The sequence below is a fragment of the Vigna umbellata genome, chromosome 5 (assembly GCF_029865625.1).
Source record: "Vigna umbellata cultivar VRB3 chromosome 5, Vumbellata_1.0, whole genome shotgun sequence".
Classification (NCBI taxonomy): domain Eukaryota; kingdom Viridiplantae; phylum Streptophyta; class Magnoliopsida; order Fabales; family Fabaceae; genus Vigna; species Vigna umbellata.
This window is the reverse complement of record NC_142169.1, coordinates 64,403,025-64,429,511: the sequence shown is the minus strand read 5'-3', so window position 1 is coordinate 64,429,511 and position 26,487 is coordinate 64,403,025. Positions and strand designations below refer to the sequence as shown.

General features: G+C 31.0%; 3 protein-coding genes and 4 non-coding genes across 7 annotated transcripts; 1 reads left to right on the top strand and 6 right to left on the bottom strand.

Annotated features, from left to right (window-relative positions):
* Positions 1-865: 865 nt before the first annotated feature.
* LOC124839439 (thymidine kinase a-like) lies at positions 866-4,901 on the top strand. Its single transcript, XM_047315264.2, has 4 exons — positions 866-1,304; positions 3,174-3,318; positions 3,536-3,657; positions 4,341-4,901. The coding sequence occupies exons 1-4, from the start codon at positions 988-990 to the stop codon at positions 4,594-4,596; spliced, it is 840 nt and encodes a 279-aa protein (XP_047171220.2). The 5' UTR covers positions 866-987; the 3' UTR covers positions 4,597-4,901.
* Positions 4,902-6,255: 1,354 nt separating this feature from the next.
* On the bottom strand, positions 6,256-6,381 carry LOC124839461 (small nucleolar RNA snoR86). The gene has a single exon (XR_007028941.1). It is a non-coding gene; the product is annotated as a small nucleolar RNA snoR86 (small nucleolar RNA).
* Positions 6,382-6,679: 298 nt separating this feature from the next.
* Positions 6,680-6,768, bottom strand: LOC124839460 (small nucleolar RNA SNORD96 family). The gene has a single exon (XR_007028940.2). It is a non-coding gene; the product is annotated as a small nucleolar RNA SNORD96 family (small nucleolar RNA).
* A 341-nt stretch (positions 6,769-7,109) lies between these two features.
* On the bottom strand, positions 7,110-7,214 carry LOC124839458 (small nucleolar RNA snoR109). The gene has a single exon (XR_007028938.1). It is a non-coding gene; the product is annotated as a small nucleolar RNA snoR109 (small nucleolar RNA).
* A 205-nt stretch (positions 7,215-7,419) lies between these two features.
* On the bottom strand, positions 7,420-7,508 carry LOC124839459 (small nucleolar RNA SNORD96 family). The gene has a single exon (XR_007028939.1). It is a non-coding gene; the product is annotated as a small nucleolar RNA SNORD96 family (small nucleolar RNA).
* A 3,160-nt stretch (positions 7,509-10,668) lies between these two features.
* Positions 10,669-11,527, bottom strand: LOC124839424 (uncharacterized). Its single transcript, XM_047315243.2, has 3 exons — positions 11,155-11,527; positions 10,887-11,063; positions 10,669-10,811 (listed from the first exon to the last, which is right to left on the bottom strand). Exons 1-3 carry the CDS (start codon positions 11,525-11,527, stop codon positions 10,669-10,671), a joined length of 693 nt encoding a protein of 230 aa, XP_047171199.1.
* Positions 11,528-13,445: 1,918 nt separating this feature from the next.
* On the bottom strand, positions 13,446-17,087 carry SCL13 (SCARECROW-like 13). The gene is made up of 2 exons (XM_088116681.1): positions 16,891-17,087; positions 13,446-15,412 (listed from the first exon to the last, which is right to left on the bottom strand). Exon 2 carries the CDS (start codon positions 15,202-15,204, stop codon positions 13,543-13,545), a length of 1,662 nt encoding a protein of 553 aa, XP_087972807.1. The 5' UTR covers positions 15,205-15,412; positions 16,891-17,087; the 3' UTR covers positions 13,446-13,542.
* Positions 17,088-26,487: the final 9,400 nt, after the last annotated feature.

Genomic DNA, 26,487 nt, shown 5'->3' with positions numbered 1-26,487 from the left:
AAAAGATATGAAAAGTGTTGAGTGTAGGAAAATTAAATATAGAAAGAAAAATTTGAAGAAATTTGAGTGTAGAAGAAAATATACAAAGGTGAAAAATGTATCTTAATTCATGGAGATCATATACATTTAAAGAAAACAATTAAAATCTCTATTATTATTTGTCTTTTGAGAACTCAAAACAATTAAAACCTTAACTTATTATAATCATCTTAAATAATATTAATTTATGAAATGTTTTTATAACCTTCATAAAATAACCAACCAAATAACAATATTTTTTTCGGTGGTTGGTGTTTCATTTATATTAAATTTGGGTACATAATTATAGAAATAACATAATGTGATTAAGGTATTAAACTTCTTGAGTTTGTAATTATAAAAAAAAACTAAATAGATTAAGTATACAAAACATACTTTTGAAATAACAGGGCCTGATTGATTAACATGCATTGAAAAAAAAGTTAATATTTAATTATTAATTTAGTCATTACATATTTTTAACTTTTAGTTTCATGTCTTTGTTTTCGTTTTAATTCCTGTATAAACACTTTTTTATAAGTCAATTTAGTTTATAATGTTCATTTTTAATCTGCTTTTAGTGTAGTATATTTTATATCTACAATGGATGACAATAGAAATAATTCGATTAAAAAATATGTGCATTAACTAAAATATAAAAGATTTCAAAATAAGATGACTAAAACGTGAAATTTACGTAAATATAGAAATAAAAAAAGTAATTACACAAAAATTTGCCGAATCAACGTTCAATTCATAAGGTTTGGCTAGGTGAAATCTAAATGAAATGGTGCATTTGAGGACCATTATTTATGACCTACAATAGGGGAAATATTACGTATAGCTCTTGTGAAACACATTCCTAAGTTCAGCTAGGATTTTAGAACATTGAGTGTTCCCTCCAGCTCAAACTGCATAAATTCCCAAGTCTTTGTTCTTAGTACCAAAACCCTTAAACCCCTTAACGCCATGAAGTCCCTTCTCAACCCAAAGTTTTCCGCTTTATCTTCCAAAGCATCTCATTTTCCTCTCTTTTCACTACCTTCTCAACCCACGCTTCGATTTTCTTTCCCCAGCAGCTCACGTCGAATTCCTAATCGTCTTCTCCGCCTCAACCCACCTCCCTTTTCGTCCAATAACTTCACTTGCACCAATCAAAACCGAAGCTTGCAAACAGAGCCCTCGCCACCTTCCTCTGGTGAGATCCACGTCATAGTGGGGCCCATGTTCGCTGGAAAAACCACCTCGCTCCTCCGTCGGATTCAATTGGAAACCGCCAACGGCAGGTAAACTCTTTTCTATTTATCTGTAATTTTATTATTAAAAAGTAAAACCCTTTTACCTGAAGTATTTTGTTTGTTTGTTGTTTATCTTAATTTTCTGCTTGAATAGTTGGTTGCTTAATGTAGATTGTCATGGTGAGTTATAGGTGTGTCATGCTTGAAACTATTGGTGCCCAAAGTCATTATGTGTTTTGTACTTTGAATTGGAAATACTTTTTCTTTGCAACGCCATATTGGATGCAATCATCAGTGGTCGGGTATTTTCAGCTTTGAGGTTAGCCTTGGAGAAAAAACCCAGCTTGGGTTAGGTCACGAGAGCTATGTGTATCTCGAAGGTTGGTGGTGGTAAATGTGCTCTTGTGCGGAACTGGATTGACCCCGCAGCAGAGAGCCTGTTTTCTGATGCTGCAGCAATGCATATTCCGGAAATAGTGTAAGAGGGAAAAAGAATCACTATGCACATGTTTGTTGTCGGATAACGGGTATTGGAAGCTCATATTGTCAATACTGTATTTATACGCAAAATTGGGATATCTACAAACTGCTCTTCATATTCAACAACTCTGTGGAGAAGGACTTGTATTTTTGGTTATATCTGGTTATGTTCAAGAAGACCTTGGAGAAGTCCAATTGGACTTTGCATCAGTTCTCAGTGTCTGTGCAGCTTTGGCAGCATTAGAATCTAGAGTCAAGCCCATTGGGTAATCATCTAGTGTCAAATTGGAGACAACGTCGTAGTCAACAGTGTTTAACATAAATATAGTTTGAGTGCAGTTATATTTGTGTTGGGCATTTTCTGTTTTATAAGTGTGACTAGAAACACGATTACTTAGACCAACTTGCTTGGGATTTCAGGCTCGGTTGGTGAAGGGCATAAATATTATAAATCACTTATTAAAGAGTATTATGCCACAAGATAAACATTATGCAGCAGTGGCAAACAATAGTGTATGATGGGCACTTACAAGACTCCTATGAATTGTTTTGAAGTAATTTTTAAAGAGCACTCAGTGATATGGGATGCCTCGGGGCTTACGAGCTTTATGGTGTTTTGGACTCAAAAAAAATTGATTTCTTTAAATTTGAATGTGTAAATGCTGGAGAGTATGCTTCCTTGGCAATGCTTATGCCTGGAAGAAGTAGTTCCCCTCCAAGGTATGTATATAGATCTATTTTATGCATGTCAATTAGTATGATCCAGTTCTTTGTACTTAGTTTTTTATGTGTATATCCATTTACAGTCATTTCATATTCTCTTAGAAACATACCTAGTTGACTCATGTTTGAATGGTCTAGATTTACTGTTTCTGGAACTCATGTTGCCTTGCTTAATTTTATTGTTGCGCCCCTACGAAAAACAAAAGTCTCTTGTATAAAATTTCTCTAATTGAAACAAGTATTTTTTGGTAAGACAATGAGGTGTCCTATCACACCCTTTGGGTACGAATCTAATCTTCCCCCAGCATTGGATGTTGGCTTGGCCCTGAGCATGAGGAGCTTCAGTGGGTTTTGGATCCCTATACTGTATCTTAAGCCTGACTGCATTACTCGTAACTTAAGGTGCTTCTAGCTGGTTTTTTATTTTAAATTCTGCTCATCTTGAGTGCAATTTTCCAATCGAGTAACACCTAGTTATTAGATATAAGTGGTTTCAGTTTCATACTTTCTCATCCCTTTTGGGAAGCAAGGAAAGTTAATTCGGGATGTTTGATACTGAGAATGATAGTTGAAACTTATGTAGCTGTGATAGCTCTTGAAGTATAGCACGTAGGTTCCGGATTGTTATATTTGTTTATTTTCCGGGAAACTCACTGAATGGTTCAGTAATATTTCATAAGGTAAATATTTGAACTTTATGTTTCTTTTATGCAGAAATGTAGCAGTAATTAAATCAAGCAAGGATACAAGATATGGATTAGACTCAATTGTTACACATGATGGTGCTAAATTACCTTGTTGGGCACTGGCAAACTTATCATCATTCAAGCAGAAATTTGGAATTGATGCTTATGAGAAGGTATCATAGTTTTATGTTCTGAACATGTTAATGATTTATATTTACTATTTAAACAGTAAAAAATTCAATGTGTGGTTGTGGACATGGATTCTTATTGGTAATTATATACTTTTACTATGTGATGAGTGGCTGTTGATAATTTCCCTCCATATCCAAAATATACTAGTTTACTGCCTGCATTTTTGTTTTGACTCTCTTCACTGATATATGATTACAGCTAGATGTGATTGGTATCGATGAAGCACAATTCTTCGATGATCTTTATGAATTCTGCCGTCAAGCTGCTGATGATGATGGAAAAACAGTAATAGTTTCAGGATTAGATGGGAACTACATGAGGTAATACTATATAGGTTTAAAATTCCCCTTTTGTTTGGTGGGGTTGAAATAAAGCCAAAGTTTTAGATGCTTTTGTTATGACATGGCAAGTTAGTATTGTTAGGCGTGTTCATGACCCATTTCATTCAACTTACTTGGCCTGGCCTAAATTTTTATTCTGATGGGATCGGGTGTCAACAATTACATTTTGTTTTGAAAACGAGTTTGAGTAATACTTTTATGGTGTCCTACACATGCTTTACAAATGTATATTTTTTAACAGATATATGTTAATAAGTTTTTTAAGTCAATATATAATGTTTTGCATAACGTAGTATTGTATTTATATAGATATTATTTAGTTGAAAAGTATATAGTAAAATATAATGTTAAATCAATATATGATGTCAAGAAATCAAATTGACTTGGTGTTGTCTGAAGTCTTGATTGGTGAAGTTCCCAGTATAAATAAATGACCCTGTTAAAATTTTGAATTGATTAAGAATATAAATAAATCTGTTCCATGAACAGTTTGACTTGTCTTTCGGAACTTCAACTCAAAGTTGATTTTCATTACCTGATTAGCTATTTTCAACATTTTAGTGAAGCTTAATTTCAAGCACAATGTTGAATTGTTCAATCTAAGTTCCATTTGTTTGTACTTGTCTATTGCTGTCTCACAATGTTTGTGTATTTACTGGCAGGAGGAGTTTTGGTTCTGTTATTGATATTATTCCCCTTGCTGATTCTGTAACCAAGTTAACTGCTACATGTGAAATATGTAAAAGGCCTGCTTCCTTTACCCTGAGGAAGACACAGGATAAACAGATTGAATTGATTGGTGGAGTTGATGTCTACATGCCAGTGTGTCGGCAGCACTATGTCAGTGGACAGGTTGCCGTGGAAGCTGCAAGACATGTCCTTCAATCCCACAAGCTTGAATGCGGCTCCTATACATAACTTGGTCTACATTTCTTAGCATCTGCGTGTCTCCCATTATTGTGTCATATTTACATTGTAAGGAACTATCGAGTAGGTTAGGTTATTTTCATCTCTAAATGGAAAGCTGGTTTTGATTTTTCTTATCTCATGAAGCTGGATAATCAGATCAAAGAAGACAGCCTGCGGGTAGTATATAATATAGTTTTCTGAAAATCTCATTTGGTGTATGTTGTGTTTTTAGATTCAGGCTGGTTGATTTTGGACTAATCCATCTGAAAGTACTAATTGTATTGTAGATTATTTATGGTAATATATTTTGACCATTGGTGTCTTGGCTTAGAAATTTAAAAATGAAAGTTTTTGCTTACATTTATTTCCAAATTAACATTCTTTAATTTCTTTGGTTTGCACCTTTCTTATGATTAAGATCATTTAATTTCTCTGGTTTGCATCTTTCTTATAATTAAGATTCTTCAATTTCCTTGATTAGCATCTTTCTTATGATTAAATCCACACGAATTCGATCTTTGGTACCAAATATGACACCAACCATATCAATATTGTTAAGGTTTATTTTCTTCCGGATCAAGAGTTTTGTATATGTTTGAAGACCTTGACATCTATAAATTTGAGGATGAAAAGGAAGAAGAGGGCCATGTTTTGATACTCACAAAAATACAATGTCTAACCAAACTTCCGATGACTTAGACTACATTAACATTCATTTTATTACTGAAGCATATCAATTAAGTTACTTCCAATATGGTCTTAACTTGAGTGCTTAAAATCATGACTTAACTTTTTAAAATAAAATTTTGAAGCATCAGATGATCTTTTAGAAGATAACCTTGAGCTCAAACATAAAGGAATATATTCCAAAGCCTTTAAGAGTAAGAAAGAAGGCAAAGTCATATTCTATGAAAATCAACAAAAATGGAAAATTGAATTTGGTCGAATGGGTATGAATATTTTTGGTCTGTTTCAAATTTCAATTTTTTCATTTCTTCCCTCATTATCGGTTATCAAACAATATTGATTTCATTTGAATTTGGTCCATCAAACAATATTGATTTCATTTGAATTTGGTCCAATGGGTATGAAACATGATATTTTAGGTTTGTTTCAAATAGCTTCTTTTCATTTCTTTTCTTTCCTTATTAAGAGTTATCAAACAAATTTGATTTCATTTTTTCAATCCATTATTCCTTTAACTTCTATTTCGTATCATTTTGAATTATAAACTCTTGCAAAAAGCATATCGAACATTAAAATAAAATATGTATCCCCCAATGTTATAGTACTGCATGAACACAAGATTTCATGTGTTTTAACGGAATGGAGGACAAAAGATCAATTTAGTCATCTTCCGACACAATCTTGGTATATGAAAACCAATCTGCTTTATAGATGACCATATTTTCCAGTCTATATAAACTTCAAAATCCAGATTTTAAAAAACCATATATTTCACACTTATCACAATTCAATAACCATATATTTAAAACTTTATAAAGTTTGAGCTTTAGAAAACCAAATCATTGTAGTATAAATATTTAAAGAGTTTCTCTCATTCTTAAATCACATCCAAATACCTTTAACTTGATGAATTCATAAAATGAAAAACCCTGCAAAATATCAGTGAAAATAATCGATCAAAAGAAAAAGAAAAATCTAGAACATGTAGCGACTTGTTCGAGGCCATAATCAAAACAAAGTGAATCTGATAGGCACGGAGAATCGCAATTCTTTTCGCCAACCTTCAATGCAAGTTTCGTCATTTTTATATAATACACGCACTTGCTCTGCAAATTGGCTTTCTTTTCAGCAAAAACTTACAACATACAATAAAACGCACTCAAACACGCACATAACGGTCAGAGTTAGATTGGAACACAAGAAGCATGTCAGAATATTAGGAATCTAAAATTTCTACGAGATTTCAAGAAGGCAATATCATTTAAAATAACAATGATGTCTAAAGATTATTAAAATTTATATGACTACTGGTTAAAATAAGAAAAACATTTTGGAAATTCTACAAACTTTAGGATGTATATTGAAATCTATTAGTTTAATTCAAATAATTAATATAACATAGCCACGGCCTCAGAATTGCAGAATTAACAGCACGGCATAAAATGCCATTCAGTCCCGAAAGATGGTATTGGTGAATGTTATCCTCATCGACACTGGCTATGTAGTTTGAATAGGCATTCCAAGAGTTGAATTTAAAGTCAGATGGTGGACATACATCATTAAAACAGCTTGATGAAAAGAAATTCAATAAGGGTCCTACTAAAAAAAGATGATTCAGAGAAAATTGAAGGCAGAGGAAAAAAACGATAGTATGTTTTGTAGGCACCTATTGACGCAATCAGCTGGAAAATCAAGGCAGATTGCCTGGAAAGTGACCCATAGGTGTTACATGTAAGAGAAGGATCTTCGGAAAAAGCGTAATTCTAGGCTTATTTTCCTCTTCTCACCCTCTCGTCACAAACAAAAAAATTAAATAAGTTTTAAGCGGAAAAAGTGATTGTGAGAAGCTCGGTAAGCAGATTTATTGACAGAGATCCCAAAAGGATATCACAACAACCGGCCAGTTAGCTTCTCAAGCGGTTTCGATTTAGCTACAGCCACTATGGCACATTCAAGATCAAGGGCACAGCTTTTAGCCCACACCCTTCCCTTGGTACATGCAGCCTAACCACAACATTTTCCAAACTAAATAACCAAATTTTCAATTCAAGATTTTGCACCCAAGAAATCGACAATTTCCTCAATCCCTAGAACAGAAGCCGTTTTCACAATCACAAAATAAAAAAAAAAAAAAACAACATCAAGTAGCCTCAGAATTGCAGAATAACAACAAGGCTTTATGAGCCATTCAGTCCCGAAAGATGGTGTTTGGTAACTGATATCGTCATCGGCTACATTTTGGTTTCGAAATAACACAGAGGTAATGGAAATATGTAAGAATAGAGAGACAGAGAAAGAAAGGCGGCACCAGAAAGAAACTAGGTTTAGAAGAACGTTTCCCATGCTATACCCATTGAAGCTGTGGTTTGGTATTCTTATTAGGGCTCTTTATAAATACAACACTTTGGTCATTTGGGCCTATGGGCCTCCATCTTTCTTGCCTTATTCTGCTCAAAAGTATCTGTTACTACATCTGTGATTTAATTAACAAAACTATTTTAAAAAACATTTTATATAAATACCTGTCAAAAATTGATTACATTAACATAAAAAAAAACTATATCTTTCTTAATTTGAATGTTTTTTATTTTTGGTAATCCCTTGGTTTGAAATTCATTGAAAAAAGATGGGATTAAGGTAACGGGTAGAAATAGATAAATAGATGAATTTTTTTGAAGGATAAAATAAAACTTACTTAAAGTCTCTGATCTCCTAAAAATTGTGAACTAAACTAATTTTAATAAAGTCTCATCATTCCTGATTAAGACAGAGATTGGTAAGATTGATTTCAAATAATTAGTTGATGAATATTTTTCCTTTGATTTTTTTGTCATCCTTTTCTATTTGTTAATTTTTTAAATTGATTAAATAATAATTTTATCTTATTTACACTTGTTTAAATAAATTTCATCCTGAGAAATTATAGAATAAAATTAATAATTTAACAAGAATAAATTATTTATAAATTAAAAAAGATTTTCAACAAATTAATACAGGAGAAGTTTTACAAACTAATTTTACTTTATAATCAAAATAATTATGAAACCGTTATTCAAATATTTCTATAGTCATGCTATCGTAACATTTTTTTAATAGTAATTTTTTAGTAACATTCTAGAAAATGATTTGCACTGCACTTATATTATCCTATGGAATAAATAAATATAGGTTTAATACATCATATCCTTACTTTTAGTAAGACTCCATATTTCGTTAAAAAAGTTTAATCTGGTTATTTTTGCTTACGCGTTACAAATGTCACCATGGTATTTCATAAGCGTGTGACACATGTTAATAGGTGGACTTAAATGATTTTTTAATTTAAAAAAAGTTTAAAAAAGTCTTTACCATGTCATCATCACTATTTCCAAACAAACCCTAATTTCTTTCCAAGAAACCCTAGTCGTCGCACCATCTAGCGCCGTTACTGCCATCCTCGTACGTCCTCTCCAACGCATCACATGCCACCACCAAAGCTATACGATGAGAACACGAGAAACCTTAGGTCTCCACGATTTGCTTTCAGGTTTGATTGTGGTTGCAGGTGGAGGCAAGCAGTGGCGCGATTAGTAGTAGAGAAGAGTGGCGATTTGCGATCTGCAGCAGCTGGTGGTTAGTGGTGGACGATTATGTGGTGGAGATTGGACGGTAGTGTTGCTGGCGCTACGACGATTTGGCTGATGCGAGGGTGAACAAGGTGAAGATTGGTGGTCGTGGCATAACAAGGGATCGCATTGGGTCGTGACGCGAGAACGAAGGTGAGATGTAGAGGTGATGGAGGTGCAACAAAAGGGAGAAGACGCTTTGGTTGTGGCGTGTGATGTGTTGGAGAGGACGACTGCAGGCGAGGATGGCGATGACGACGCTGGATGGTGCGGCGGCTAGGGTTTCTTGGAGATAATTTAGGGTTTGTCAGGAGATGATGACGATGACGTGGCACAAACTTTTTAAAACTTTTTTTTAAATTAAAAAATCATTTAAGTCCACCTATTAAGGTGTGCCAGGTGGCATTTGCACTGTTATGTTTTTAACGGCGTCATTTCAATTTGACGGAAAGGTCCTATTTGATTCAATTTTACAAAAATAAGGACTCAATTGAGATGCCGAAAAAGAAAGGAACCTATTTCAAATTCTGGGTGAAAATAGGGACCTATTGAGACATTAAACCCTCTTGATTTTGTTTTTCAAAAACAAGGTTTTTGTAAAAATATGAGAGAAATTAATATCTACAACGCCTTCGTTTATATTAGTGTTGTCAAGATGGATTGTAACTCGCGAGCCAGCCCGACTAACCACGAGTTTGAGCCGGGTTGAGTTTGAAAAAAATGTTACTTTTTTATGTGGGCTAGTTTTCAACTCGGCTTACTCAGAACATTATTTTGTGTTTCAATATTATTAGTTAACATTTTTTTTATTATATTGTAGATGATGATAAAGAAAAAGATGTTTCAAGAGAGAAAAATATTATAGATTTATCTATTTAAGATTATAATATTATAAATGGACAAGTAATACAAAAGTTATCAATATTAAAAATTTATTTGTTCGCCTTTTGTCTATGCTTTTGGATTACGCTTGGATTGTTTCATACTTTTTTTTAATTGTTTTGGAGTTTAATATTGTGACGTTTATTTAGATTTGAATTTAAAAAAATTGTAATTTTTTTACTTAAAAAAACTTATAATTAAATGAGCTAGTGAGCCAACCCGTTTAACCCATCAATCCATGTGGGTCGGACCGGGTTTGAATTTTTTCAGCTCGCTAACAAGTAAGTCAGGTTGGGTTGACTCATTAAGTAATCAATCCATGAAGAGTGGGGTCGGGTTAACTGTTTTGACAACTCTAGTTTCTATAGTCAAAAGTACAAAAAAATAATTCAAAACCTTAACCTTATTTCTAAACTATGCATTTTAAAATCTTAGTAAAAGTCAACAAATTAATCTTCAATATGTGTTAGCCATTTTAGCCATTTGTTTGAATAAGTTAAAAATGTTAAAAGAAATTATAGTAATAAAAGCAATGAAGGAAATGCATGCTATACCTGCAAAATATACTTACATAATGTGAAATTATTTTGTGTGGAGGGAAATTCAAACCAATGTCAACTCAACTTTATGACAAAGGAAAAGTAGGGACAGAAAAACAAAGTTTCACTTTAAACTTATGTAATATAATAATAACATGTAAATTAAAAGAGGAAAAAAACTGAATATAGTAAAATCTATCATCATCTATCATTTACCTGACAAACATCTACATGAAATGTATGTTATGATTATCTTACCAAAAGAAATATTAATCAATCCTCAAACATAAGTTTTTCTATATGCATAAATTACATTCATATATAGTTTATGTATATGCCATAAGTTATATCAGTGAGTTAAATAAAGACTATGAAGTTCTTGCTAGCAAGTAACTGAACCCTCCTGCTGGAAATTTAAGGTCATTCTCATATGCAGTCTCCTCATAAAAAGAATTTTTTGATCGGGCAAGACGCTTCACACAATTCAAACGCAATGATTTTACTGTGCTACCTGAAAAATGGACACAATAACACTTAAAGGTGCTAACAACCTATTTTTTACATTAAAAGCACTCCCCAAACTTACCAACTGATACATCTTGATGTTCCTTAGGTATTAATTCTGATGCAACCAAACGAATACAAGGAGGATTAACAATGGAGTGTGTCAGGTTTCGTGCAAGACCTCTGACATGATTTAGTCGCATCCGCTTTGGTGAATTGGCTGGTTTACAAAGTAAAGTTTCCAAGGGGACCGATGACCCTATTGTTCAAAAAAAGTGAATGAAACATAAATTTGTTAGCTTGAAAAGAAAACAACAAAAGATTGGTAATGTGAACTTAACATGAATCACCTTGAACGACTTTGGTTCCCATGTTTAGCATTTGTTGTCCTAGGTTGAGGTGGTGATGAGGGAAACCAATGACGTGAGGAAAGATTCCATATTCTGCAAAGGTTGGAGAAGGCAAACCCTGAAGCTCATCACTGGTGCTGGCTTCACCAGCACTTGATTCTGGAGGTTGAAATTGAGGAAAAGAGTATGGAAGATGAGCATTTGCAGCTCTTTGTCTTCTGAGTTGGTAGTTTCTCCTGCGTCTTGCAAGATGTCTTTCCCTTTGTTCTTGAGTCATTGATTGTCTCCTCTGTCTGTCACGGATGCGTCTCCTCTCTCTCTCTTGCTCCCTCTGCATTCTCCTTAACTCTCCCCTCCCTGAAAACTCCTCCATGCTCACTCACTCACTCACCCTTGAAACCTCTCTTCTTAACATCCCACATTTCTCTTTTCCGTTCTGTTTTTGGGTGAACAAAAGGTTGAAAATTATTCACTTTCCTAACCAAGAAAAAAGGAAGAGAATTTTGTATCAAGATGAAACTTGTAAATATAATGCATGCACATTTCATGTTGTAAATATAAGGCATTGTTGTCTTTATCTAATAACAATAAAATCCATGAAAATCTGGCAAAGTCTAAAACTGCTAGCTTCAGGCATCGAATAGCAAGAGGGTCGTTTATCAAAATTGAAAATTCAGTTTCTAGATTAGATATTTGTGTAGGCTAATTATATGATTCAAAATTAAGAACTTGAAAAAGGTTAGTATTATTTGTGGATTTGGCAAATGAAAATATGGAAAAAAGACATTTGTTACCTGCCAGTGCCGAATGAATTGATACTGGGGAGACAGAGCGAAGGAATTTGTTGGTATAATGCATTAAAATGAAAGGAAGCATGGGATGTGAATGATAGAAAAATAGTGTTCTTTATTTAATTAATTAGTGTTGTTGTTTTTTGTTTTTTGCTTGAGATTTGCATGACAAGGTTCGTGGACCACCCTTGCTTCTGCGTCCAATAATAACGGTTCAATGGAGAATTTGCCAAATCAATGGTTCCAAACCTGAATCTCAAACTACGCAAGGTCCACCATGTCTGAACTTAGGTTGTAATCAATATATATGAATCTTATTTGTTTATATTTAGAGAATAACCCGAAAAAAGGAGACATTATTTAAATTCCTTTACTTAGATTTTTTTTTAATGTTTAATGATAGCTATTTTTTCACCCTTTATTTTATTATTCATTTTCTTCTCACTTTTTAAAAGATTTATTTTGTTTTTAACCTTTTAAATTTAGATGAATCTTGTTTTCTGAAATGGATTTTTTTTTATTTAGGACAAAATTTGTTTTTCACGCAATTTTTACCAGGTGTTTCTTTTTTTTAATTCAAAAACTTGTGATCCTTAGTTTTTATTGAAAAAAAAAAAAACATTGATCGGTTCACTCCATGTACAAGCCCAAATACATTATTTCACTTCTCTATGAGAAATACCTTCTTAAAAGGCCTAATTTGATTAATTTATTTTAAGATGTAGAGAAAATTATTTCACGTCAAGATAGATAACTATGTGAATTTGAGACCTTTTAAAATTTGAGTTTAATGTATCTAATATGAAGATAGTTTTATGATCTAATGTGACATCCGTAAAAACTAATTACAAATTTGCAGCAAAAAACGTTAAATGTGTGACTTAACTAAATATGTTATAAGTTTAATTTCAGACTTTGTATAACCTATAAGATTAATTTGATTAGCTCATATGGTTAAATAAGCTGATTTGTTAGACCTAAAATGATTTCTGAATATATTAGAGGGTAACCTTATGAACTAAATATGTTATAATAATAGCCTTGCCCAGTTGATATAATCCAGTCATAAGCTCCTCTCACTCGATTTAATCTATTTTCAGACACTAACTGAATTTAATATTTTTTTCTCATTGTAAAAAATCGTTATTAAAAGGTTAAACTTAAATGCTTTAATCCATTTTTAACGTTTTTTTTTCTAATTTTGTGATGATAAAAAATGCTTATTGAAATTTAATTTAAATACGAAGAGAGTGTATATTCACGTATTTAAAAGATAAATAATACAATTTATTAATTTAAAATGTTATAAAATTATTTCTTCTTGTTTTACGTATAGAGCAATCAATCAAAGTTTACTATAATAATTACTTGCAGAGGATTTTTATTTTTAATTTTCTTGTTTAGTTGAATAAAATTTAAAATTTGTTTGTCTTGTATAAAGGTTTAGAGAAAAGTTATCGAAAAAAATATGCATAAGTATCTTGATAGGTAGTGGTCCTGTTGAGAAAATGGTGATACTAGAGAAAAATGAGTAGATGATAATACAAGAGAAGAAGGAAGAAGAAGATGCAGACATAGATAGATGTATGCCAGTGAGTCAGTAACATCTCCAGGCAGAAGATGTACAGAGGGCTCTTCTCTTCCATCCTAAATAGAGCGCACCGTCTATATGTTCTAGCCTATAATTTCCATTGAACTCTCTTAACATATTTCTAACTGCATTGGTGACTGAGGAACTCAAAGGGCATGGTGCAAAACCAGCCATTGAAAATCTTGACCTCCACTTCCCCAAAAGTTCGTGCCTTTCCACCCTCTCAGGCCCCTCACAAGCTATCATGTTAACAATGTCACGAGCCACACAGTGTTGTTCAGCACTGATCCTTTGCTTATCCTCTCTGGGCAGGGCCACGTCTATTGACTCAAACATTGCACTGTAATAACTCAATGTCTCAACAAACCTTTGGAAAAAGGGGGAAGTGTTGGTGTTGGATTCTTGCTCAACCAGTGTCACAACCTTGGGTGACAAATTCTTAACCCGTCTTAATAGCCTGTCCCTGTGGTTCTCTGTGCTCACACTCTCATCTGGCATGTGGTGCAAAACAAAAGGGAAATTCACAGCCAGAGCTTCCCCCGGTAGAACCACAAGGTTTTCTAGTTCAACCTCGCATCCAGACATTGCCGCACTGTGGAACTCAAATGGAACTCTACAGGATTTGGCATATTCTGAGAGCCGTTTTCCTACAATGTCAAGTCCTCCTCCTCTTGCATGAAAGGATTCGGAATCATCGACACCAGTTACACGAATGAAAGGTGTCCCACCAGGACGAGATGCAAGAGCATGAATAAGCAGCATCCACTGAGTGCCCTGTGCTATTTGGAAGTCAATTATGTGGATTCTTGATTCATTTTGCATTGCTTCTCCAATGACAGCATTGGCAGATACATAAGAAAACTTCCAATATGGACAAATCTGGTACAAGATGTGCATGTAACTCATGAGATCTTTGCTTGCTGGTTGTTCACATTTCAAGGCTTTGTATATTAGGCTCCCTGAAGACTCCAACCTTGCTCTTAGACCCTCCAACATGTAGGCCCCTAACCTCTGGATTGGATCACCCCCTACTGATACCATCTTTGGCAATACATTATTCATAAATCCCACCGCTGTTTCAATATCACCATCAGATACAGCCTGTGCACACCGACTGAGGACTTCTTTCAAGTCTAGTTTTGGAATCATTTCTACAACCTGATCCCAATTATATTTAGCCATTGGAGATGCTCCGTGGTGGCCACCCTCGTAGCAGCAGTGACAACTGTCAACAATTTCTGAATCAGGCCCCAACAGTGAAATCTCAAGTTCTCTGAGCTTGTGCTTCAGTTCATAGCTATCATCAGCACTGGAGTGTGCACTCGTTGGTGATCCATAGTTGTTGTCAGATGACTGATGCTGGTCTGAATGGTATGAATGAGAAGCATGCGGAGAAAAAGGACTTCTGTTGGAATTGGACGATACACTGGCATAGGAAGGAGAATCACTACCTATGAGATCATTGAGTGCTGGGGATGATTCAAGGGTAAAGTATTGCTCCTTGCAGGGTTCAAACGAGATAGTGGTTCCCTGACTGTTGCTATCATGGATTTCATGGCAAGAATTGCTTTGCAATACTTGGTAACGAGTGTAGGGATCGACGTTTTGCACAGGCTGGTGGTATAAATCGAAACCGGATGAAGCTGGGTGTTTCTGGGACGTTTGCATCTAAAAAGAAATTATTTGCTCAGCTGAGAGTTATTGATTAGAATAATGATGGTCAAATTTTGTGGTTGTAAAAGTTCTTCCTAACTCTTTCTGATTTCCCCTTCATCAAATGCATATATCTCTACACTTCCGTTTAGTTGGATGATCAATCTTCATTTTGATCAGCTGCCAGATGCTTCAAATATCGGCAAAAATTGTTGTCTACAACCTGCATAGTAAGATAAATTGTCAACGGAGATTCAATGCTGATTAAATAAAGCGAGAAATAAATTTTAACAGTTTGCCAAAGCAAGGTCTTATCAAATGAAGACGAAGTAGAGAAAAGCACACGCTGATGCACTCTATAATACAAAGATTTCAGTCCACATAGGAGTTTCTACGTAATTGTTTCCATGTAGAGAAAAAAAATTAAAATCATCCTAGAATCCATCAGGACCAACACTCAAGGCGCAATTACAATGCTAAAAATGAAAGGAAAAAGGTTACTTAACACCATTTGACAACTGAGAGAGAGTAGTTTTAATTAGACACCTGTTTTTTGATACTCAAACAACAATTCCAGGAGATTTTTGTATGTGATGAACCATGTTATACAATACACCACAACAGATCAACTTATAGCAAGTTCGCAACATATCCCAGTCTTGTGATTTGGAAGGTTCTCACAATTTCTAAAAGTGCAAAAGGAAGGATGAAAGAACTGAGAAGACTAATATCTTATCTATTTCAGAATTTCTTTCCCACAAAAGCAAAGTAAGGTAAAGTAATTAGAAAGAGGGAAGAAGACCATTCGATTGCTCTAGAAATCACGAGATGCAAACTCAAAGAGAGTCAAATTTAGAAAGGGTCAAAAGTAAGGGAAAAGATAAGGACAAACAGATGCGCACTCTAATAAGATTTATTTCATGTAACAAGGAGGTGTAGCTGTCAAAACTCTTAATAACTTATACAGTTAAATCTGCATTACCTTTAAAAAAAAAAATCATCCACTTGTGAAACTAATAATAGATTATGTAATTAGAAACCAGAGAAGATCTTAGCAACCAAAAGCACAGATTATAAAGCAAGACAAAAACAAGTTTTATTCCTTTTCCCTTCTAGAATAGAACTAAGTTTTCAACACATACGTAATTCATTTTACAGAGCAGAGAGGACTCTTAAAATTGAAAGCCATTAGTTCAGCAAGAAAATCACCGGTATAAAGAAACAGAGAGACTAGCATAATATTGGTAGATATAAAACAAAATTCATATATTCCAATAACGGTGGTAAACTCTACCAGGTTTTAGGATAGAGAAAAAGGCAAGTAACTGCCAAAATAAAGAGAAAGCAGTTTTTTAACAAAGTCGGCAAAAGAAAAACAACTAACACAAATAACAATGCTCTATAACCCGGATGTTAGAACAAAACCACCACAAACACGGTGGAAGCGCGTCCACAACCTCCACGTCAAAGAAACGTAACCAAAATGCTAAAGAAACAAGAAACATCTCCGAAGATTACAAATCAGATTTGACTGTTGAAAATAGACAGAAATAGAAGTTTCAGCGTATTATAACACCAACCCAGATTAACCCTTGTCAAACATGTCCTCAAACAAACCACGATCAAAGTTGAACATAAACAGAAAGAGAAAACCACATGCCATCTCATCAACCTTATGGAGACAAGACAGACAGAACATACCTTTTGTCGACAGAAGGTTCAGATTCAGAGTCAGGTCTTTGGTTGATATGTTGAGTTACGTGCTGTTTGGCAGAGATGCGTGGTAAGGAAGAGGGTGGTTTTGCATAGAGAGATAAAGAGAGAGAAAGGTTTGAGGCTTGTGTGGAGTCCAAAAACAATGGATTGGTAATCAGTGAGCGTTTTGTGTGATTTTAATGTTCATTAATTGCATCATATGATCATATGACATGTATTTATAATAAATAAATATGTATGGTGAGAATCAGCCTTAGAAATGAAGTATAATTACGTGACAACCCTTACGTGGGACCTGCATGTCACAGTACCACTCGGTTTCATTCTTAGCTAACAGCCATCAAAAAGATACTACCAAATAACATAACCGAACTTAATAGAAGCTTCTTCTCCGACTCCGAGTAAAGTAGGTACTCGTTAATTCATTATGAGCACACCAAAATTTTAAATCTTCTCTCTCACAGTCTCACTTGTCATACTACAAGCCAAAGGAATTTAAAGCATGTCTTTATGTGTACCTTATCTCGTCCCTGACTTTTTTACCATAATAATGTTTTAATTTGTAATTTTTTTTATTCTATCAAAATATAACAATTCAAAATAAATATTATATAACAAAACATTGTTGCAATTATTATGTTCTTTAGAGTCCAAATACTCTCCTTAATTTTTAGTGTTCATGATTTTTTTTTCTTCAATAGACGGGTTGTTTCTAATCATTTTTTCGATTCCGTCGAGATCTTTTCAATCAAGAATGAGTGTTTGTAAAAACACTCTGACAGTTAAGTATAATAATAATTGTAATAATAACTCGTGAATAATATATTTTTATATTATTGTCATGATTCTTCACCTGAGGGTTAACTAGGTTAGGTCCATACTAAATATTTTTAAGGTATTACAATCTCATTTTAGTCTTTCATGAATCAATTATAATTTCGTTAATCACATCAGTAATACGAGATGATGATATTGTCTCGTATAGACAATATTATTCTTTAATGTAAACCAATCGATATACATCGTCTTGTGCCAACGATATCATTTCTTTATAAGTAAATGTAAAAAGAAACTAAAGTAAAGGTCAATGTTCCATTTATATAACAGCTGTCTTCAGTGATTTGTCATTTTATAAAATATTAAGTTGAGAATGGTGCATCGAAAATACTAATGTTTCGACGGTTGTTGATTTTTTTTTTTAAGTTTAAAATTCAGAAAAAAAAAAGAGATTTCTGATCAATTTTTTCATAAACTAGAAAAATAATTTATAAAATATTGTCCAAAAATTACATCATAAAATATTCTTCAAACTAATTCAAACGCGTCCAAGTTTCCACCCTATATTTGGTGCCTAAAATTGGCTGAAACCAAACACGTGTTGTAAAAAATAAAATATTAATTTCATTAAAAAAATTGTTATATCAATATAAAATGCAGCTGAAGCTTACATAAAAATATATACAAATGTAAATATTTATAAAAGAAGCCTCCCTAATTAATACCATTTGAGGTGATGATGGATTCAATCTAACATAAGAATCTAATAAACGAACCCAACTTGAAGAAAAAAGAGAGGAAAAATCGGTTTATTTAATATTAAGTTGAGTGGCATCATCAAGACATTGGTGTAATCCAACGATACCGATTGGGTATTGAATGCGTAATCTCGATCATGATGAATATAAATCTGAGTCGTCTTCACTATTTTTTATTCCCTCCCAGTTTAAATTTTTTTACCAATGCTTGAACAAATTAATCAAAGAAATATATGAAAGAATTATTTTAAAAGCTAAATTGCTTGTGTTTTTAAAAGCTAAATTGCCTGTGTTGATTTAGTTTCTAATAAATTCAACTGATATAGTTTAACGAGATTAGTTCAACTTGAATTTCTTTGACAATTTCAAATTAATAAAAAAAACTATCCGAATTATGTTATTTTACTTTTAATTATAATTTATCCAAGAATATTCGCACCAAATTTCGGAAGTATAAAAGGAAGGTTGATACAAGATATTTGGGTACTATCAATCTGCATTCAACATGCATGATCTGAGTCCTCCAATAAAAACAATTTGTAAGTGATGTCAAGTTAGTATACATTCATTCATAATACCTTATTTGTAAAGATATACTTCTTATGTAATATAATTTTAATATAATTATATTTAACATCTTATTAATATTTAGAAACTTAATTTTATTTATGCATATTTTTAAAAAATATTATATATAAATATACTTTAACGAGGTCCTACAGAGCAGGTTTAAAATATATGTATTATGAAATTAACTCCAATTTCAATAATTATTACGATAAAACCACCATAAGTAAATAATTATATAAAACTTTAGTTACATATGTAGATAAAGTAGATAGTATCTTTTTAATGATTTAAAAAGTTTAACATGGTCGCTTGTAATGATAGCATGAGTCAATCTATTTCATTTCAGCTAATCTTATATTTGTTTGATCGGATGAAGCAAGTTATAACCTGCATAATGTGGTTAATTAGTTTGACTTATCTCAAACGATTGCAAGTTTACATGACTTAAAAAACAATGATTTTTTTAATGTTTTAATTTCAATTAAATATTAAAAATTTAATATATAATGAAATGTTTAAGAATTAATGTAAAATTAGAAAATTGGATGAGTAAGCATGTAAATCAAACTTATCCAAACTGATGAACTTAAATAGCTAATTTGTTTTTGCATCTTATTCACAATGGCTTACGAATCAGACTAATGTGGTCTTTCCAGAAAGAACTAAATATCATCTTCAAAATATAAAAACCTAAAACCAAAATTGAAAAGTTACAATTGATATTAGGTTACATAGACACCGCATGGCATTTGTTGGATATTTCCAAACAGTGCTTGGATTTAAAAGAACCATGCCCCTCCAAAAATTTACCACTATTGCTCCACGGATAAAATAAATTATTTTATTACTCCATTTTTATATATATTTTTCAAAATTTTAATGACTGATTTGATATAATGAATAATAACAGAGAATAACGGTCTAATTAACTTGAGTTTAATTTGATGTTTATTCGATCTAGTTAAATTTAATTAGATTGAATTTATCTTTGTTTTTTTATTTAGCACAGTGTACTCAAATAACAACTTTTGAAAAAAAATATCATTTATTTAAAAATATATCAAAGTAAATATTTTATAAAGAAGAACATCGTAGTACTTATTATAGGACAGAACATATTGGTGACTTACTTGAAGGACAGTAAATTGTTGGGCAACAGCGGTATTTGTTCCCTTCTCTTCTAATCTAAAATGGGCACTATGCGGAAGCGTAAAAATAAAAATGTATGCGTAGGAAAAAATAATATCGGAAATTTTAACATGGAAAATACTTTCGGAAAAAACCACGGGACGTAGTCCAGAAAATTATCTCCACTATGAAAGTAGGATTACAGTGTTTCTCTCACTCTCTGAGGACCTCTCAATAAATCTCACCCTCTCGGATGGTATACAAAAAAACTCTCTTCCGCACACTCACAGTATCTATTACACAGTGTCTTTCACCTCTCGGTGATGTTTCTCTCTTCACAGTAGTACTCGTGGCTTTCTCTCTTTCTCCTCTTGAATTCTTTCTTCACCGTTTGATTCTTGGTGAGTTGTGTTTTGCTGCACATTTTGCATTCATTTTATAATGAAGGAAGGAAGAAAGGACAAGAAACATGGTTGGTGCATTGGAGCAATTTACGGAGTTTTAGTGAAGGTGAAAGACATTCTTCCTCAATATATGGTATATGAAAACATTGACCCTTCTTTTCACTATGTGAATGAGTCTCATTTTTGTTTTTATCCAACATAAATATCTTAGTGAAAAAAAATATACTTAAAAGTAAGAAAGAACGTTACCTGGCTCAAAGAAACACCATTCTTTGACTAAGCTGATATGGATTTATTAGAGTGAAAGTTTATTAGCTTTGCTTCATTATAATTAGGAAAGTATCTGGACTATCTTACAAGAGCTAAGTATGTCCATAATATTCCTTAATAATTATAAGACTACCAGAATGTTTATAATATGTAAATAAATAATATTAATATCTATGCAAAATTGGTGGACACTTGAGATTTAGTCTTTAATAATGGTAGTCTAATTCGATTTGTTGTACTGCATAAGGTACTTCCACAATTAAGTTTACAGGTTATAATAATTACAGTTGTTATAGTAATAAATACATTATTTGCTATCAGTTTTTCTTTTTGAATAGTCTAACTATAATCCAATTGCTTTATAAAACTTTTATTATATATCTATTTGTCATTTATCTAATTATCTTTTGTCGAAAATGACGCGGCCTCTCATAACATACCGGATCGAGACATGACGTCTAGATAAAATAGTCATCCTAACTCTTTGACCGACTGGATACCATATTATACAATTAAGATAAAATATAATTATTTTTATAATAAAATTATTAAACAAAAATATGTTTATTATATATTTATCATGTAGTTGAGTTAGGTGTTTATATATATATGACATTTATAGATTGAGTACACAATTCAATTATTTTTTTTAATGCTATTTGTTACACAATCTTACCCGATAACTCCATTTAATTTTTAAAAAACGTGATTGGATTATGTGGAATTGGACATATTGACAACTTTAAGTGCAATCCACTTACAATCCTAAATATATGTATAAAGAAACACGTATATGCAAAACTTAATGATTTTCTAATTAAACTTGTTTAGAAATATTTTATAACATCTATCAAGTGGTTTTGAAATGCTTTTACAATTTTAAATAGTCAAATACTCCATATTTTGGATGGTTTTTTGTTTGTATTTTTTTTTATTGATTTTGGGGACTATAAACTGCAGTGTTTTTTCTTTTCATTCTTGTTTCTAGACCTCCGTAAATTGCATGGAAAAAAGGTATTTTACTTTTTGCAAATAGAAAAAGAATAAAATTATATATAAATACAAGAGATACCTAAACCAATTTCCACCTAGGAGTGCACATGCACATGCACTTGTATATTGTTATGTTATCTGTTACAATATATGGTTTGATTAGATTACATAATTAGTATAATTAGTTATATGTTTTCAAAAGAAAATATAGTTACGTGAATAATTAGTTATAATTATGTTTACATTTGAATAATTCTCCCTATTTTGACTACTTTACATGTTTATTGTCGATTGTCTTTGATTACACGTGCCGTGATTCATGGACAAGTTTAATTCATAGTCATTCATTTTTGTTGGAATAAAAGTATCATTGATTTCAAACTTGTGACAAAAATTATTAAAAAAATAAATGTTTTAATTATTTCCTTATAGAAAAAATGAAGAATATAATTATATTTTTGCAAGTATATTAATTGAAATTTAAAAACATAAAAACAAACCATCACTACTGAAGTTTTCCATCTTCTTTCTAAAAAACAAAATATAAAAATAAAGTGATATTTATTGATAAAAATATTAAAAAACAAAAAAAAATATTTTTTCATTTTCCATTTTCCATTAACACGTTTTTAAGAAAAATAGTCATTATTTTTTTAGCTAAGAGTTTTCTATTTATTAATTAGTATATCAATTTTTTGTGTTTATTCAAATAGAAAAAGATAATATATGAAATACAGGAAACATCTTGGTCGTTTCATACGTGCTGTATGAATACTTACCTTGTGCTACTCGGTTAGGTAGAACTTTTATTATCACGTGATTTTCAATTTTTAATAATAGAAAATCTACGTCACGTTCTTTGCGCATATATGCAATTGCACGTGTGATTCTTTTTCATAAGTTTTAATTAAAAACTGTTGCACAACCTTATTATTTCGAAACTCAATAATACAAAACAATAAACTTTAGTCTTAAATATAAATAAATTTTGAATATTTTTATCTCATTACATAATATACTGCTTAAGAAAATATCTTTTAAATTAATTGGGATTATATTATATTTTTGTATTAAGTTCCAACAAAAAAATTCTTTTAAAGCCACAATTTTGAATTTTGCAACATATATTAATCATGATTATTATAAAACCATTAAAATATTGATAATCTGTTATTAAATTTCACAACTCCACTGAGCTCAATGAGCCACTAATTGACATAAACATTTACCTTGCATTAATATTAGTTGCTTTACTATTTTATCTTTGATATATTTAATTGTATTATTTTAATAAATATACTGATGCCATACATTAAAGGTTGATATAGTTTGCATCTATTTATTTTTATCATATGTTTACACGTGTGTTAACCTTGTTATATAGAACCTAAAGATAGAAAAAGTTATATCAATATTATGGTTAAGAAAATACTTTCCTTATTCACCATTTAAATCTTTTACACCACTTTAATAATATATACAGTATGATGTACTATATATCAATTATTTTTTGCAATATATATATATATATATATATATATATATATATATATATATATATATATATATATATATATATATATATATATATATATATATATATATAATGAAAAAACAATTGATGTGTCTTACATCATATTTTTGTATTTTGAGAATGTAAGTAGATTTTGGTTTAATGTTATAACTCCTTGAGGGATTAAAGTTATATTGAACACTCCATAAATGTTTATTATAATATTATTGATAGATATAGAACTGTTATTATATATGTTTATTTATTACAGTTTTACTATTTCATCAATGTTTTATTTCATGTCAACATTATATTATCCTATGTAAGGCAAACTCCCACTAATTCAACATTTGAATAAATACAAAGATACATTTTAATCCAAAATAATTAAGAGAAAAACAAAACAAAACCATAAAAAGTTAATTTTATATAAAAAAATCATTAAATAACAAAATTTTTAAAAAATCACTATAATAATTATTTTAAATATTAATTTATAAATTAAAAAATTATTGATATCTAAAATAGTTTTTATAATGAATAAAAAATTATAATTAATTTATAAACTATTGTCTAAATTAGTTTATAATATTAGTTACCAAGATTTTTACTGTTTAAACTTTCTTTTTTGTATAAAATTTACAAATAGATAATAAATTGTTTTATACTTTAAACCAAATCATATGTAAAACAAGATAAAGTATAAATAATATACAAATTATAAAATAGGTATCAATCTTCAAAAGAGTTAATAAACCATTTATATTATTTATATACGATATATACATATTTATATATGTATATAAAACAAAGTAAATAATTTATGCAAATCTATATAATGGTTTTATATTTTTACAACCTTCTTTACTGAATGTTTAATATACAAATATTCAACTTCATAAACAAAGTAAGTGACGGATATAAGATATTAAACATAATATTTAATCATAAATAAAATTAATATTTTTCTATGACATAAAAAATTATCATTATGATGAATTTTAATTATTTTTAACTAAAATTTACAACTCTACAATTTTTTTAAGATTAAAAGAGAGCATGCACACCTATCAAAGACTAGTAATTGATTCACTAGTGAAAGAGTTTTCATTCACTTTTCACCTTTAATGTTACATAATTTGAAAATCAGTGAAGTCTAGATATATTATTTCTTTAATAGTTTATATGTTGAAGAGACTACACATTGTTAGTGATTTTCTATCATGAAAATTTACTTTCAAATTTGACCAAAGATAAATCCTCCCATGCTCAATAAAATTAAACTTAAGTAAAATTTCAATTATATATATATATATATATATATAAAAGGAGACATTAACACATAAATCAGAATTATATATAATTTTAGTGAGACAAGATGACTTGAAAGTTATTTTCTAAGAAAAGGAGTTGGTCTCAAACCTAAATCCATCATTTATACTTACGAGCTAAAATTATTATTTCAAAAACACGAGCGTATTTTTTTGACGTAATTGTCAGAAGATTTATTTATCTTGAATTTCCAATTTGCTGGAATTTTTTTTTGTGTTTTCACTTTCTTTGTAACTCTAAACATGTCGTATTATAAAAAAGAAAACGGAAATTCAATCCATGTCGATGTGAAGGAATCACTTGCTTTTAATTCGTCCAATCAATCCTTCAAATTACACTTTTTCTTTTAAGCGAAAAGGGTGACTTGTAATTATCAGTAATATTTTGAAAGAGAACAAGTGGACATTTTTTTAATTAAAAGTTAAAAATCTTACGAAAGTATATAATCAATTGTAAATTTTTATTATAATTTTTTTCATATAAGAAATATCAAATTAAAAATTAAATAAAAAATCCATTATATAGTTTCAGTATTAGAAAGATATAGTAGCTAATATTCACTCAAACTTCACCGCCTTTCACAGTCAACAAGTCAGGTGTGAACTGCTTTCTCAAGCCAACTCAGCAACTGATGTTAACATCACTTAGTTTTCAGTTCTCAGTTTTCACATTTACACACACAGTTTCACATAGAAAAGAAAGAAGATAGAACACAAAGTGAATGTCACACTTTTACAAAGTGAACATATTAAATGAAATTTAAACACCTCATAATAGTTGAGTCCATGTCATGTAACCATGCAAAAACAATCAACCCAGTTTTTCTGATTATGACATATTCTTCTGGCGAAACACTATACTCAACTTGAATTATTCCATAATTCATAATGCATTACTTTGATCTAAGGTTCAAACTACACAGTGGATATTCTCAAGTACAAAGGCACGATTTAACTTAACTAAGCCGTTTTGGTGTGCTAATTTGGCTTACCATTGAGTACAAACATAAAGATGTTGAAGAAAGACAGACAAACAAGGAAATGCATTATCTATGGGTCATCATGGGCATTTCAAATTTGACCATTCACAAATGGAGGAAATGACTTGTCTGACACGAACATTTAAAAATTTGGACCTATTTCTCAGTTGCCGACTAGAAATTTATTAGTTGGGACAATAAGGTAGTTTATGACATTTATACAAATAAATATTATAAACTACAAAAAATATACAATTTCATGACAAAAAAATCTCAAATATTTAAGTTTGAATAAACTACTATTGCCTTTGCCAAATTTTCATACTTTGAAAATCCTGTATCCATTTTTCATTGTGAATATAAAAATTCATTTCAGAAGTAAATTTATAACTAGATATATAGTACGCTGTTAACTGTTACCATCATAAAAAAATCAACAAGCTAAATATCGTGTTCATCATGGAGACAATATCTAACTTTTAGGAAGAAACAAAAATATTACATATGTAAAAATCAGTAAAATCAGACCACATACTTTCCCATTCTATTCCCCAAGCAGTTAAACCGTTTAATTACTAAATTATTAATACACCTACACATGGTAGTTGATGATACTGCATTATATATTGCGATTAGAATACTGCAACTTTTAAGATCGAAATTCATTAACTTTTGAAAACAAGTTCTTAGAAAGGTACTCCTTTATTAATGCAAATAATATGTTCATTAGAACACACAGACAATATAGAATTGTGCGCATGGAGAAACAGAGTGCAGATAGCACAATAGACAATTAGGAATACTCTTTTGTCTGTTTATATTCGTCAACGCAGGATAGCCTTCCCTTCTCTAAAAAGG

Bases quoted from the DNA above. Each gene is read 5' to 3' on its own strand.
- LOC124839439 (XM_047315264.2), top strand. From the start codon at position 988: ATGAAGTCCCTTCTCAACCCAAAGTTTTCCGCTTTATCTTCCAAAGCA. The intron at 3,319-3,535 runs GTATCATAGTTT...ATATGATTACAG, and splicing joins GAATTGATGCTTATGAGAAG to CTAGATGTGATTGGTATCGA. The intron at 3,658-4,340 runs GTAATACTATAT...ATTTACTGGCAG, and splicing joins TTAGATGGGAACTACATGAG to GAGGAGTTTTGGTTCTGTTA.
- LOC124839424 (XM_047315243.2), bottom strand. From the start codon at position 11,527: ATGGAGGAGTTTTCAGGGAGGGGAGAGTTAAGGAGAATGCAGAGGGAG. The intron at 11,064-11,154 runs GTGATTCATGTT...TTTGAACAATAG, and splicing joins GGGAACCAAAGTCGTTCAAG to GGTCATCGGTCCCCTTGGAA. The intron at 10,812-10,886 runs GTAAGTTTGGGG...TCCATTTTTCAG, and splicing joins ACATCAAGATGTATCAGTTG to GTAGCACAGTAAAATCATTG.
- SCL13 (XM_088116681.1), bottom strand. From the start codon at position 15,204: ATGCAAACGTCCCAGAAACACCCAGCTTCATCCGGTTTCGATTTATAC.